A 16,597-nucleotide genomic window follows, 5' to 3' on the forward strand; every position below is an offset into this window, starting at 1 on the left:
TATCATCAGAATGATGGTATCATGATAATATGTATATAATAGCATATATTAATATATAATAATAGATCATGATATAGTACTATAATCAATGATTTACAGATAGATTTTTATTTCATGTATTCTTATTTCTGTGGACTTAGTTTTAAGTTTCTCACATTGAGTATTTTAGTCAGTTTTGACCAGAAGTTGAAAGATTTGTTTTTGCTTTTTGTTTTTTTCCTTCTGCTTAGGTTCAGCTCTTATATGAGTTAACAGATATCATGAATAAAGTCTGGAATAAGATTCAGAAGAGAGGCAGTCTCAGTTCTTCTTCAGCTTACCCGGAGTCCGTGGTGGGGCCTTTCCCTAGCTCTCCAGTTAGAAGCAGTATAGGCACAGCTCCTCCAGATAATAGCACATGTAGCCCATCTGCTGACATTGGAACTACTACTGAGGTAAGTGTTTCTGAAAAATTGTGTTAGTAAATGAAGGGTGATATATATATACCACAGAGTTCTATGTCAGGATTGAGAATGAAGATGACCTTACCTCTGTGGAAGCTGATGAGTTTAGAGACTCATGAGGTACTATGGTAGCTATGGCTGTGTGTTACTGTTTCTCTTAGGTTCAAGGATTTTCATCACTTTCAGTAGACAGTGGGATAGTTCAGGAAAGTAGAGGTTCTGTGAAATGGCAAAAACTAAGGCACAGTAAATGTAGGGTTTTTCAGAAGTATGGAAACTTAGAAGCTGACTGCAAAAGAGGCTCAGAACCAGAGTGTCTTTATTATCTTTAGATTGTGATTTTCAGTCTTGACCAATGCAAAGTTCTCTCCTGATCATAGAAATCTTCCTTTACATTTTTCACATTGTGACCTCACCCAATATATCTGTGCCCTTTTTATAACAAATATTTTCAAAGCCCCTCCTTTACTATCCTAAAATGAAAATAAACATAACCTGCATATATATATGTTTTCAAAAGTAGTATTCTGAATAAAATATAAAGAATTAAAGTATAGTAAATTATTATTGTACTATGTAAATGCTCAGGCATGGTTACATTAGAAGTTGAAATGCAGTTGCCAGGTACATACAATTACTGTGAATGTATCTGATGCAAACATACTTGTACAGGACTATTAAATGCTGCAAGTGGGACCATTGTTGGTGTGATTTTCTGAAATAATGCAAACTTGATAAAGTTTCAAAGAAAAGAAATTTTTTGTTCTTTTCAGTAGTTGCATTTCTGGAGCTCTTAATATATACCAAGTGTCAGTCACTTAGTCTTGTCTGACTATTTGCAACCGACCCCATGGACCACAGCCTACCAGACTCCTCTAGTCCATGGGATTCTCCAGGCAAGAATACTGGAGTGGGTTGCCATTTCCTTCTCCAATATATACTAAAATCATGCATAAATACAAAAAATACTGTTTTTAGATTTAAAACAGAATTTAATGCTCAAATATTTACTTATAAACAGGATTTTCACCTACTTCAATCACTGTCAGATAATCTTCTCCATTTTGGCTGATTTGGGTATTGACCATCTAGTGATGTCCTTGTGCAGATTTGTCTCTTGAGTTGTTGGAAAAGGTTGTTGCTCTCTTGACAAAATTCTATTAGCCTTTGCCCATCTTCATTTTGTACTCCAAAGCCAAACTTGATGTTATTCCAGGTATCTCTTAACTTCCTACTTTTGCATTCTGATCCCCTATGATGAAAAGGATATGTTTTTGGTGTTAGTTTTATGTCTTGTAGGTCTTCATGGAAACAATCAACTTCAGCTTCTTAGGCATCAGTGGTTGGGGCAGACTTGGATTCCTGTGATGTTGAACAATTTCCCTTGGAAGTGAACTGAGACCATTCTGTCATTTTTGAGATTGCACCCAAGTACTGCATGTTGGAGTAGTACTATTGATATTTGACCCCTGCATAAGCAACTTCTCTATCCTCTATTCCTGCTTATTCCAAATCTTAAGAATCACAATGACCTAAGTGATAGAAGTACTTTTTTTCTCCCCAAATGAAAATCTGAAACTGTTCAGGATATGGAGTCAATGGGACATACCCTTTGGGGGTAAAAACATTGACTTCCTTCTGGAAATTGCAGGGCATGTTCATCTGTATTAAATCTCATAATCAGGGTTACCATGTCCTTCTGTTTAGCTTGGACACAGCACAGTTTTAGAAAGTACCATTTAAATTGTACTTTGTGTGAATGGCAGGTCCTAGATGTATGACCAGCAGGTGTCCATTTCAGATGAGCCCTGTCTTTTCTGAACTTGTGATGTTTTTTAAATATTTCTTTCTAAAAGACTACTCCCAAAATACGTGCGTCCTCATGCTCATCTTAACATTGTTTAATACAGTACTTAGTAAACAGCTGTTTAGTGGGACACTCTCCTTTTTACCAGTGAAGTGCCCAGAGTATTTAACTTCTTTTATCAGTTTCACTTGTATTATCCTTGTCTATCAATGTATCACCGCAAGCTTTTGATTACCAAAGTTTTTCACAAAGTGTATTTTGTGCAATGTCAACATATTGGCTGTGAAAAAAGAAGTCTTTGGTTAAATAAGTTTGGAAAATACTACATTAAAGAAAGTTGAAGTTCTTCATTTTTCAAAACCATATTATATCTGTCTTTGTCTGACTTGCTCAATACAGTAATCTCTTGGTCTCAAAAGCTTTTGCATTGTAAGAACACTATGCATTGTAAGAACTTTACTGCAAGAGCTTTTGGTATCTCTTATATGTGGAATCTAAAAAATGATAGAAATGAACTTATTTACAAAACAGAAACAGACTCACAGAAATAGATAACAAACTGGTTACCAGAAGGGATAATGTGTGGGGGTGGAGACAAATTAGGAGTTTGGGCTTAATATATACCACTGCTGCTACTGCTGCTAAGTCGCTTCAGTCGTGTCCGACTCTGTGCAACCCCAGAGACGGCAGCCCACCAGGCTGCCCTGTCCCTGGGGTTCTCCAGGCAAGAACACTGGAGTGGGTTGCCATTTCCTTCTCCAGTGCATGAAAGTGAAAAGTGAAAGTGAAGTCGCGCAGTCGTGTCCGACTCTTTGCTACCCCATGGACTGCAGCCTACCAGGCTCCTCCGTCCATGGGATTTTCCAGGCAAGAGTACTGGAGTGGGGTGCCATTGCCTTCTCCGAACATATACCACTACTATATATAAAATAGTAAACAACAAGAACCTGCTGTATAGCACAAGGAACTATATTCAGTATCTTTTAGCAAGGTATAATGAAAAAGAATCTGAAAAACATATTTGTGTGTGTATGAATATATATATAAAACTGAATCACCATGCTGTACACCAGAAACTAACACAACATTGTAATTAACTATAAAAATATATACATAGTATATATTTTGTAGTTAGTTACAGTAGTGCTTCCCTACCATTTTCATGTCATTACATACATAGAAGATGATGTTTGCATCTGGAGTAATCAAAAGAATCTCTCAGTCATTGAAAGCTCCATTCACTCTAGGCTCTACTCTAAAACCCTGAGGGCCAAGAGTTCCATGTCCCAGCAAAGTTTTGACACATCCTCTGGTGTCTCTTAGTAAACTCTGAGTCATAGTATTACTTTTATAAATATATTTTTAATATTTTTATAATTGCCTCAGAAAAAGTGTTGATGTTGATGGATTTAAATATAATTGTCACATTGAAATTATCCTATAGTTATATTCTATCCCTTCCCCATTGTAACAAAATCATTTTATAACAGCATAGTGCTACTGTGGTATACCATTTAATTAGTTCAACAAAGTCTTCTTCATGTAGTCAGTGCTAAGAAGAAAATTAAAAGTTTTGTGTGTTCCTAGAGGTGGCATGATTTCCCTGGTGGCTCAGTTGGTAAAGCATCCGCCTAAAATGCGGGAAACCCGGGTTTGATCCATGGGTTGTAAAGATCCTCTGGAGAAGGAAATGGCAACCCACTCCAGTATTTTGCCTGGAAAATCCCATGGATGGAGGAGCCTGGTAGGCTACAGTCCATGGGGTCACAGAGTTGGACACGACTGAGCGACTTCACTCACTCACTTAGAGGTGGCATGTTAAATATTTAGAAGATTTCTGTGAGTAGAGCTGGCATGGCTGGCCCCACCTCATGCCTGATCAAGGCCTGTCTTGCCTTCCTGGTGGTATCTCTGCCCGTTGCCCTAATATGGCTCTGATGGAGGTGTTCTTGCCAGGTAGAGCACATAAGAGAGAAGGCAACTGCCCACAGCTCTGTTACCATGGGGTAGCCCAGAAGCAAGTACCATCTTCAAGCAGAGGTCACAATCTTTTGCAGTAGAGAGCCAGACAGTAAACGCTGTCTTTGCATGCCATGTTATCTTTTGCAATCATTCAACTCTGAGCACTTTGCAAGCATTGTTTCTATTAATTCTGAAACCTATATTATGAATTGGTGGTATTATTTCCCTTTTACAATGAAGAATTTGTAACTACAGAGGTTAAGTGACTTGGTTGAGATTGTATAGGTAAGTGGCAAAGCTGAAATGAAAACTTCTGCCTTCTAACTCCAGGGTCCCTAATGTGTGTTATCATATGAATTCTAGAACTTGATTCATTGATAAATTTTTCTTTTAAAAGTAAACTGTTGCCACCAAGTGTAGGTGTGTTCTCCTTTATCCTGCTCAGGGCTTGAGGTTTTGTGGAGTATTTTTATTCAGTTCTAAAAAATTCTCAGACAACAGCAGGAAAATTCTTCTACATTCCCATTAGTCTTATTTTCTAGAACTTCTCATGTTCTCTCTCTTTGTCTGTGCACCACTATTTGTTAGTTGATTTGTATTTGTTTTCTTTTTTCCTCTACTGTCATTAGTGCTTTGTTTTCATTCCAAGGCATTTTCTCAATTCCTTTTTTAATTCCACTTTACCAAGTATCCCTTAAACTATCTAATCCACCTAGTTTCAATCAGTGAGGCAAGTAGGGATTTGGAAGGTGAGAGAAGAGAGAGGTTGGTGTTTTTCTTTCTTGTTCCATCCCTACTTTGGTGCCCCATATGGAAAACATTCATGACATTTCTATAGTTTAGTGAAGCCTCATGTGAGTCGTCTGTTTGACTGAAAAAGCAGCTGTTTTTTGGGTCCAGGCTTTATGTAAATGGCTCCAACCTAGACTCCAGTTTGCCCTGCTGCTGCTGCTGCTAAGTCGCTTCAGTCATGTCCGACTCTGCACGACCCCATAGACAGCAGCCCATCAGGCTCCACCGTCCCTGGGATTCTCTAGGCAAGAACACTGGAGTGGGTTGCCATTTCCTTCTCCAATTCGTGAAAGTGAAAAGTGAAAGTGAAGTCGCTCAGTCATGTCTGACTCTTAGCGACCCCATGGACTGCAGCCTACCAGGCTCCTCCATCCATGGGATTTTCCAGGCAAGAGTACTGGAGTGGGGTGCCATTGCCCTGAGTGAGAATTAAAATGACATTGCTCAAACCTCTACTTGAGTTTGATACCTCCATTTACCACCACAGACTCAGTTCCCATTCATTACTCAGATTTGTGTTTCCTCTTCCATTTCTGACATCTTGAGATTTCCTTTTATTTGTTTCAAGTTTCACTATTTTATGAATCAGAGGAAAGTGACATTCTCATAAGGACAAAGGTGTTGACTAGGAAGGGAAACTACTGGAGATAGTATAGTACCTGGAGCAGTAACACTAGGATGTTATTGCTATAAATAGGCTTAAAGGCGTGGGAAATGGACTAATACTCTGACTTCATATTTTTTTCTTCCTTCCTGTCTCCTGCTGCTGTTCCACAGAACAACTAGAAACCAGAGGACAAGAATATTTGTACATATTGTTCACATAGGTTAGCCTCCCAGATAAATAGTGTATTAATGATTGAAGAAGAACAGATGAAAGAAAAGACAAAATTCTTGTGTTTTATCTAGAATTTCAGTGCTTTTGTGGTAGAAATGGAAAACATGCATTTCAACTTGATCTGCCATGTTACTTGAATTTAAATTTCTTTAACATCTTTGAGTACTGAGAACTGGTCTTTGGGATCTTTGTTTTCCTCATTCTGTCTTGTATGTGTTATATTAGATTCTCAAAATCAATGGTTAACTTTTTTTTGCTGAATATTTTTATTGTGGGTAAAATATAAGTAACATTATTTACCATTTTCACCATTTTTATATTTACAATTCAGTGGCATTATTAAATGATATTTAATGCCCCAGCCATAACAACTATCCATCTTCAGAACTATTTCATCATTTCAAACAAAAAGTCTTCTCCCATAAAACAGTGACTCCCCATTTTCCCATCACCATCCTTGATAACCATTATTAATACTTTCTGTTTCTGTGAATTCATCTATTCTGGGAACCTAATATAAGAGGAATTGTAAGTATTTGTATAGCTTATTTTACGTAGTGTAATGTTTTAGAGATTTATTCACATAGTAACATGTATAAGAATTTCATTCCCTTCTATGGCTGATATTCCATTTGCTGATATAGCGTATTTTATTTATCCATTGATCTGTTGATGGACATCTGGGTTATTTCCACCTTTTAGCTATTATGAATAATGCTGTATGAACACTGATATATAAAGGTTGATTAATTCTTAATGAAGTTATTTTGTCCTGAAGATATTGTATGCAATTTATATGACCTGTGCCTGAGAAATCATTTCAAAACTAATACTAGAAATGCTATTTTAATTTTTTTTACTTAGTGAAATATGTTGATAACTGAGTTATTTATTACATAAGTTAAGGAGTAGAAGAAAATGAATGTAGAGTCATTCAATATACTTTATTTAGTACTGATTTTCTTTATTTAGTACTGATTTTCTTACTAAGAAGAGCACATTTCTGTGGTTTTAATGATTTGCTTACTACCAATATGGATGGTATAGAATTAAGACAGCATATAATACTATCCCTGAATGAATTCAAGCGTATTTCTAATTTTGCCAGAAAATGTAGTACCAAAGAGAAAAGTGAAAATTAGAAGTCATTTACTTAGTTTTCATAGTAACTTTGCAAACATAAAAATCGAGTGTTGGTAATTTATTTTCTCTAAGGTGTTTTTTTTTTTTTTTCTCCTGAGGAAAACCAGCTAAATTGTTTCTGCTACTTCCCCACTTTTTGTCATAGACTCTACTTTGTCGGCTTTAAGGATTGCCTCCCTCTAATTTGGGATAACAATTTTACAGAGCTTGACAAGTGAGCAAAGATATTTCTCTTAATTCCATCAGTTTATAGCTATTCTATTGAAAGGGATTGTTGGAAATCTCATTTACTAGAAAATCGAAATGTAGTGAACTTCGGCTAATGTCACACAAACCAGGTACTGGGCCGACTCATCCAAGTGTGATTCTAAGTTAATGCAGTCGATAGAAAACACTTTGGAAGCAGACAGTTTGAATTTTTATCTCTAAAGTTTATGATCACATTGTGTTTAGTCATTTCAGTTGTGTCCAACTCTTTGTACTGCATGGACTGTAGCCCACCAGGCTCCTCTGTCCATGGGATTCTCCAGGCAAGAATATTGGAGTGGGTTGCCATGCCTTCCTCCAGGGGATCTTCCTGACCCAGGGATCAAACCTGCATCTCCTGAATTGCAGGCAGATTCTTTACCACTGTGCCACCTGGGAAGCCCTGTGATCACATTATTTAACCTCTTCTCTTTAGTTTCATTATCTCTAAAAGTAGAGATAATATTAATATTCATCTCAATATGTTAGTACAAATATTAACTGAGTATCTATGAATATGGTACATTCCTCTATTTGTATTTTCTTAATTTCAGTAAGATTTTTGTTTTCTTTTTAGAAATCTTTTCCATTTTATTATAGAAGTATTCTTTGGTATTTGGAACTTTTGTTCAGTTGATATGGTTATATACTAGTTTCTTCCTCTTCCTTTAAGGTGACTAGTAACTTTGATTATCTTTCTTTTTAAAAAAATTTTGTTTATTTTTGGCTGTGCTGGATCTTCATTACTCTGCAGGCTTTTCTCTAGTTGTGGTGAACGGGGGCTACTCTCAAAATGTGGTTCTCAGGCTTCTCATTGCAGTGGCTTCTCTTGTGGAGCACGGGCTCTGGGGCACACAGGCTTCAGTAGTCGTAGCACATGGGCTCAGTAGTTGTGGCTCCCAGGCTCAATAGTTGTTGCACAGACTTAATTGCTCTGCAGCATGTAGAATCTTCCTAGATCAGGGATCAAACCCATGAATCCTGCATTCACAGATAGATTCTTTACCATTGAACCACCAGGGAAGCCCCTGATTTTCAATATTAAGCTGATCTTGCATCTGGAACAAACCCAAGTTGGCTGTGGTATAGTTTCTTTTTTATATCTTGATGGATTGTGTTTGTTAATATTTTGTTTAGGGTTTGAGTTTGTAGTCATCAGTGATACTGACCTTTAATTTTTCTTTTACATAAAAACTTTGTTGTATTTTGGTGTCATGGCTATGCTATCTTCATAAAATGATATAGGAAGTGTTCCCTCTTATTTTACTTATCTACAGAAAATTTGTTTTGTGTGGAAATTCCACAGTCGCTGTATAATAATCAACAAGGTAGTCAACAAGGTAATCCTACTTGAAAAGGCACTTGAGTACCACTCACCCCTTATCTAAACTGGGTCTTAGTTAGGCATTATTTGCATATAGAAGAAATTTTAGCTTAGGAGACTATTAGGAAAGAGGTAAGGACTGGATAGACAGAAGACACTAATGTTATCATCCTTAAAGGGAGTGAAAGTGAAAGTTGCTCAGTCCTGTCTGACTCATTGTGACCCCATGGACTATACAGTCCTTGGAATTCTCCAGGCCAGAATAATGAAGTGGATAGCCTTTCTCTTCTCGAGGGGATCTTCCCAACCCAGGGATCAAATCCAGGTCTCCCGCATTGCAGGTGGATTCTTTACCAGCCGAGCCACAAGGGAAACCAAAGAATAATGGCGTGAGTAGCCTATCTCTTCTACAGTGGATCTTCCTGACCTAGGAATCACACCAGGGTCTCCTGCATTGCAGGTAGATTCTTTATCAGCTGAGTTATCAGGGAAGCCTTAAAGGGAGTATAGGTGCACATCTTGTTCCAGGTTTCCAACTCCAATAATAATACTCTCTATGCCACAGCCTTTGACTGTGTGGATCACAATAAACTGTGGAAAATTCTGAAAGAGATGGGAATACCAGACCACCTGACCTGCCTCTTGAGAAATTTGTGTGCAGGTCAGGAAGCAACAGTTAGAACTGGACATGGAACAACAGACTGGTTCCAAATAGGAAAAGGAGTATGTCAAGGCTGTATATTGTCACCCTGCTTATTTAACTTATATGCAGAATACATCATGAGAAACTCTGTGCTGGAAGAAGCACAAGCTGGAATCAAGATTGCAGGGAGAAATATCAATAACCTCAGATATGCAGATGACACCACCCTTCTGGCAGAAAGTGAAGAGGAACTCAAAAGCCTCTTGATGAAGGTGAAAGAGGAGAGTGAAAAAGTTGGCTTAAAGCTCAGCATTCAGAAAACTAAGATCATGGCATCAGGTCCCATCACTTCATGGGATATAGGTGGGAAAACAATGGAAACAGTGTCAGACTTTGTTTTTTGGGGGGCTCCAAAATCACTGCAGATGGTGACTGCAGCCATGAAATTAAAAGATGCTTACTCCTTGGAAGGAAAGTTATGATCAACCTAGATAGCATATTCAAAAGCAGAGACATTACTTTGCCAGCAAAGGTCCGTCTAATCAAGGCTATGGTTTTTCTAGTAGTCATGTATAGATGTGAGAGTTGGACTGTGAAAAAAGACTGAGCGCCGAAGAATTGATGCTTTTGAACTGTGGTGTTGGAAAAGACTCTTGAGAGTCCCTTGGACTGCAAGGAGATCCAAGCAGTCCATTCTGAAGGAGATCAGCCCTGGGATTTCTTTGGAAGGAATGATGCTAAAGCTGAAACTCCAGTACTTTGGCCACCTCATGCAAAGAGTTGACTCATTGGAAAAGACTCTGATGCTGGGAGGGATTGGGGGCAGGAGGAGAAGGGGACGACAGAGGATGAGATGGTTGGATGGCATCACTGACTCGATGGACATGAGTCTGAGTGAAATCCGGGAGTTGGTGATGGACAGGGAGGCCTGGCGTGCTGCGATTCATGGGGTTGCAAAGAGTTGGACATGACTGAGTGACTGAACTGAACTGATTCATAGAAAATTTTATTTTGCTCATTGATAAAGTAATATTTAATGGTCAAATATTTTGTATGCCACTCTAGTAACCCAGTCTGTATAAAATAAAACTAATGAACATATGTTTCAAATGCTAAATAAATACACTGGTATTTTTTTGATACTATGAGATTAGGATTTTACGTCCCAATTAAGATTTTTATATCAAAGCTTTTTCTCTGGTAAAATATACAATGCAAAATTACCATTTAAACCGTTTTTAATTATTGTATTATTAATTATTAATTATTAATTATTGTATTATTGTGTGACATTGAGTACATTCAGGTTGTTGTGCCACCATCACCATCAACTGTATCCAGAACTTTAAAAAAAATTTTCCCAACTGAAATGTGGTACGTATCAAACAACAACTGTTCCTTTTATTTATTTTTTAAATTTTATTTTATTTTTAAACTTTACATAATTGTATTAGTTTTGCCAAATACTGTTCATTTTTAACATTAAGTCTTCTGATTCATAAACATGGAGCATTTATATGTGCATTTATTTTCTCTTATTGGAGAAAGAAATGGCAACCCACTCCAGTATTCTTGCCTGGAGAATCCCAAGGACAGCGGAGCCTGGTGGGCTGCCCTCTATGGGCAGCCCAGAGTCGGACACGACTGAAGTGACTTAGCATTAGCATTATTTCTTTTAGCAATACTTTGTAGTCTTTCACTTCCTGGTTTATGCCTAAGTATTTTACTCTTTTTGATGCTATTATAAATAGAACTGTTTTATTCCTTTTCTGATACTCATTGTTATTGTATAAAAACACAGCTGACTTTTATGTTTGAGTTTGTATCTTGATGAGTTTATTAGTTTTAACAGTTTTTTTGTGGAATTTTTAGATTTTATACTTACAAGGTCATGTTGTTAATCAACAGAGATAATTCTGCTATTTCCTATCCAGTTTTGTTGTCTTTTACTTCTTTTTCATGCCTAATTACTCTGGCTAGGATTTTCAGTAATAATGTTGAATAAGTATTTCACCTAACTTTTTCAATATTAGGTAATATTTTTTAGGTTGAACATAATTTTCTCGGTTGATAATAATTCTGTGTGAAGGAAAACTTCTAGCAGGCTTCAGCTCTAACTAATTTTGTTCAAATAGCAAGAGATGTAATGAAAATTTGGCACTGTTGTTTTTTTCTATTTCGGTGTTGTGCTTTTTATGCTATTTTTTTCATCTGAAATAAATGTTAAGTCAAACATTATGAGTTAGAGGTAATTTAGCTCTCACTGAAAGGCTTTCATTAACTGAGAAGAAACAATGCTAAATGATGATTATATTGTTTCGATACCATCCCTACTTGATGTGGGGTATAAACTTTCCACTATCACCCTATTACCTATTATCTTTTTTATCGTAGCATGACTCTAATTTAAACAACCAGTACCAGCTTTGTACCCGTGGTATAGAATAGCTTTGAAACTACTTAAAAGCTACTTAAAAGGTTCTTTTAATATGTGGATATTACATAATTTAGAAAATCAACTCATTTTGACCAAATGAAATCTGATTTATTATGATACAGGGCATCAGATCAGATCAGATCAGTCGCTCAGTCGTGTCTGACTCTTTGCGACCCCATGAATCGCAGCACGCCAGGCCTCCCTGTCCATCACCAACTCCTGGAGCTTACTCAAACTCATGTCCATTGAGTCACTGATGCCATCCAGCCATCTCATCCTCTGTCATCCCCTTCTCCTCCTGCCCCCAATCCCTCCCAGCATCAGGGCCTTTTAAAATGAGTCAGTTCTTCTCATCAGGGTGCCAAAGTATTGAAGTTTCAGCTTCAGGGTAAGTCCTTTCAGTGAATATTCAGGACTGGTTTCATTTAGGATTGACAGGTTGGATCTCCGTGCTATCCAAGGGTCTCTCAAGAGTCTTCTCCAACACTGCAGTTCAAAAGCATCCATCCTTTGGCGCTCAGCTTTCTTTATAGTCCAACTCTCACATCCATACAAGACTACTGGAAAAACGAGAGCTTTGACTAGACAGACCTTTGTTGGCAAAGTAATGTCTCTGATTTTTAATATGCTATCTTGGTTGGTCATAGCTTTTCTTCGAAGGAGCAAGTGTCTTTTAATTTCATGGCTGCAGTCACCATCTGCAGTGATTTGGGAGCCCAGAAAAATAGTCTCTCATTGTTTCCACTGTTTCCCCGTCTATTTGCCATGAAATGATGGGACCAGATGCCATGATCTTAGTTTTCTGAATGGTGAGTTTTAAGCCAGGTTTTTCACTCTCCTCTTTCACTTTCGTCTACAGGCTCTTTAGTTCCTCTTCACTTTCTGCTATAAGGGTGGTATCATCTGCATATCTGAGGTTATTGATATTTTTCCCGGCAATCTTGATTCCAGCTTGTGCTTCATCCAGTCCAGCGTTTTGCATGATGTACTCTGCATACAAGTTAAATAAGCAGGGTGACAATATACAGCCTTGATGCATTCGTTTCCTGATTTGAAACCAGTCTGTTGTTCCATGTCCAGTAACATTCTTTTATATTATTTATCAAATCTTTTATCTGAATCTTGAGAGTTTAATCATCCTGTTACATTTGTAATTCTTGCTCTTAGTAGGCTGTTTCTCTATGTTTTTCGTGCTCTTCTATTCAGAGTTCTTCCACTAGTGGGACTTCATGAGACTCTTTCATAGTATTTGAGGGCCTGTTCCCCAACAGGGATTTCATGTGTTTCCTTCTCTGAGGGACTCAAAAGGCCATCACTAACCTGAGACCCTTTAATTATTAACTTCTTAGTTGGATGTTTTTTGAAACTTTTTTGTAGTGTGAAGTCATGCCCTCAAACCTATGTGTAACCCAGAGTTGTGTTTAAAAAGTCTCAAAGGTAACTTTTTTCTACTACTTAGGCTAAGACAGATACTGCTTTTTGGGGGGGGTTGTTCTGTTGTTTTTTCTAGTTTCTTAAATTGGGTACTTAACTTAATTTGCTGTTATTTAGTTGCTAAGTCATGTCCATCTCTTTTTATGACTCACGGACTATAGCTTGTCATCCTCCTCTATCCATGGAATTTTCCAGGGAAGAATATACTGGAGTGGCTTGCATTTCCTTTTCCATAATATCTTCTTGACCCAGGCATCAAACTCATGTCTCCTGTATTGTTAGATGGAATCTACCACTGAGCCAGCAGGGAAACCCCAAAGCATGCATTGACCTTTACCATCAGATGAAATTAGTACTTTATCAATTAGGATTGATAATTTTTTTTTATCAACAGGGTTCTTATGTGGCACACTGGAACAAGTAATAATGAAGCAGTCTGGTTTTTGAAACTCATATTCATAATTGCCAAAGTTCATTTCCCAGATTAGTACTTTCACTCAGTTCTTTGTACTTACTCATCTTAATGTAATGGACTCTTAGAAAAACATGGTTTCTCACAATTCAAGTTCCAAAAATACTGAACCAGCTGCTAAAGTCTTTCTTTCTTGAGTTGCCTTTTGTCAGAGAAACACAGAGATGGCAAGATGGAAAGGAGGATGGAAGGATGAAAGGAAGGGTAGAGGGGGGAAACGAGGGAAGGAAAAGAGACGGAAGGGTGGGAGAAAGGGAGGAAAGCAACAGGTTGGCTCCAGAAATACAACTGCAGTTCAGAACAGAGAAAGAGAGTTGCTAGAGAGAGTTAACATAACATAAATATACATGGTATAATGGGCATGTACATGAAGTTTTATATATACAAAATAATGCCCACTGTTCAAACTGGTTTTTTAAAAGAAAGTTGCCCAGGGCCATAAAAGGGCTATCATACTTCAAAACCTTTTTTTTCATTATTCTATAAAATAATCATGCTAATATAGATGCGGATACTTAATAGTGTTCAGCATTTTTTAAAAATTAAGCTTTTAATACTCAAGTCTTTTATCCTTAAAGAACTTTATAATATTGAATATTTAAATTGGAGGATGAACATGTACATACTCATAATACATAGGTGGACTGGGAAATTTAACCCATAACTTCATTATTGCTTCCCAGAGAAAATTCCTTATTACACAGAAGGGGGAGCAAATATTTCCTATATAACAAGTTATCCCTGGGACAGTAATTATTACCAGGGACCCAAAGTAAGACTTTACTTGTATACTTGAAAAACATACTTCAGTGTATTTCAGCTGGTTTAGGTTGTCAAAAATTTGTGTTCAGGAAGATGTTCAAAAACTATATAATCATCTTTTGAAATATTATGCCGTTTAGCTTGCAAAATCAGTTCAGTTCAGTCACTAAGTCATGTCGGACTCTTTGCGGCCCCATGGACTGCAACACGCCAGGCTTCCCTGTCCATCACCAACTCCCGGAGCTTGCTCAAACTCATGTCCATCGAGTCAGTGATGTCATCCAACCATCTCATCCTCTGGTGTCCCCTTCTCCTCCTGCCTTCAGTCTTTCCCAGCATCAGGGTCTTTTCCAGTGAGTCAGTTATTTACATCAGGTGGCCAAAGTATTGGCGTTTCAGCTTCAGCATCAATCCTTCCAATGCATATTCATGACTGATTTCCTATAGGATTGACTGGTTGGATCTCCTTACAGTCCAAGGGACTCTCAAGGGACTTCTCCAACACCCCAACAATAAAAAGTGCCTTTAAAAGTGCTAGTAGTTTGATAATTTGTTTTTAATGACAACCAAGCGGCACTGTGGTAAAGAATCCACCTGCTAACATCTCCAGGAGACACAGTGCATGCAGATTCGATCCCTGGATCAGAAAGATCTTCTGTGGAAGGAAATGGCCACCCACTCCAGTATTCCTGCCTGGAAAATCCCATGGGCAGAAAAGCCTGGTGGCCTACAGTCCATCAAGCTGCCAAGAGTTGGGCACTACTGAGCGCACACACACACACAAAGCAAATATACATGCAGTACACAAATACATATTTGCATAGTTCCCTTATAAATACATAAACTATATTGGAAGCTGTCCTAATTATATAAAATGTTAATTTGAATCTGGCTTTTCAGTTTTTTCCATGAAAGTATAATAGGAAGGACAGCTATTATGAATAGGTATAGTTGGGAAGATCTTCTAGAGAAGGAAAAGGCAACCCACTGCAGTATTTCTGCCTGGAAATCCCATGGACAGAGGCACCTGATAGGCTAGTCCATCAGGTCGCAAAAGAGTGGAACACAACTTAGCAACTAAACAACAAACATTGTGTTGATGAAATTAAATCTCTCCAAGTAAGTTGTGATTTTGCTGCTGCTGCTAAGTCGCTTCAGTCGTGTCTGACTCTGTGCGACCCCACAGACGGCAGCCCACCAGGCCCCGCCGTCCCTTGGATTCTCCAGGCAAGAACACTGGAGTGAGTTGCCATTTCCTCCTCCAGTGCATGAAAGTGAAAGTGAAGTCTCTCAGTCGTGTCTGACTCTTAGCGACCCCATGGACTGCAGCCTACCAGGCTCCTCCGTCCATGGGATTTTCCAGGCAAGAGTACTGGAGTGGGGTGCCATTGCCTTCTCCCAGTTGTGATTTTAGGCAAACCATTAAGCATTTTTTCATTTTAACTTTCTCTTATTTATTTATAATGTCTTTGAAATGTCATCTTTATCCACAGCATTTTAAAGAAACAATTTTGAAGCTTTAGAAAAATATAGAATGCTGAATAAATGCTAGAATATTGATTTTAGAGTTCAACAAAGGTAAAAATTGACAGATTAACCACTAATGTTGAAATCTTAGGGTCATATAAAAATTTGAATTGTATTTTTTAATTGATTCTGGAATTAAAATTACTTCAGCAACCTAGATCTTTAAAAAAAAATCCAGCATGATCTATATTGTAAACCATGGTATATAGCCAATATTTTATAATAACTTTAAATGGAGTATAATCTATAAAATATTGAATCACTATATTGTATATCTGAAATTAATATAATATTATAAATCAACTGTACTCCAGTTATAAATATATATATTTCCAGAAAACAATCCATCATGAAGTGATTCATAGACTCCAGTAATTATTTAAAATGCATTTATTGTCAGTTAAATCCAAAGTGAAAATTTGGGCTAGGGCACAAAATGATTGATGGTGGTCTAAAGGTACAAATTTCCAGTTATAAAATAAATAAGCTATAGTGATGTAATGTGCACTATGGTAACTGTATTTAATAGTACCGTATTGAATTTTCAAAGTTATAGTTCTTAGAAGTTCTCATCACAAGAAAAATAATTTATGACTGTGAAAATGGATGATAACAGGATTTACTGTAGTCATTTCACAATGTATATATAAATATAGAATCATTATGTTTTATACCTGAAACTTATATTATTATATGTCAGTATATCTCCAAAAAACAGAGAAGTTGTTTGGTATCAACTAATGTAGCAAAACTATTGTTAGTTTTTC

At 37.3% G+C, this 16,597-nt stretch overlaps 1 protein-coding gene across 9 annotated transcripts in view; it reads left to right on the plus strand.

Annotated features, from left to right (window-relative positions):
* The window catches only part of VPS13B (vacuolar protein sorting 13 homolog B), an 805,186-nt gene that overhangs the window by 414,135 nt on the left and 374,454 nt on the right, over positions 1 to 16,597 (plus strand). For all 9 annotated transcript variants that reach the window (XM_070383034.1, XM_070383027.1, XM_070383026.1 and 6 more), the window contains one exon: positions 231 to 434. In XM_070383034.1, the coding sequence (XP_070239135.1) occupies positions 231 to 434 (204 nt within the window). The remainder of the gene's footprint in view (positions 1 to 230; positions 435 to 16,597) is intronic.

This window comes from Bos mutus, chromosome 14 (genome assembly GCF_027580195.1).
Source record: "Bos mutus isolate GX-2022 chromosome 14, NWIPB_WYAK_1.1, whole genome shotgun sequence".
NCBI classification, from domain to species: domain Eukaryota; kingdom Metazoa; phylum Chordata; class Mammalia; order Artiodactyla; family Bovidae; genus Bos; species Bos mutus.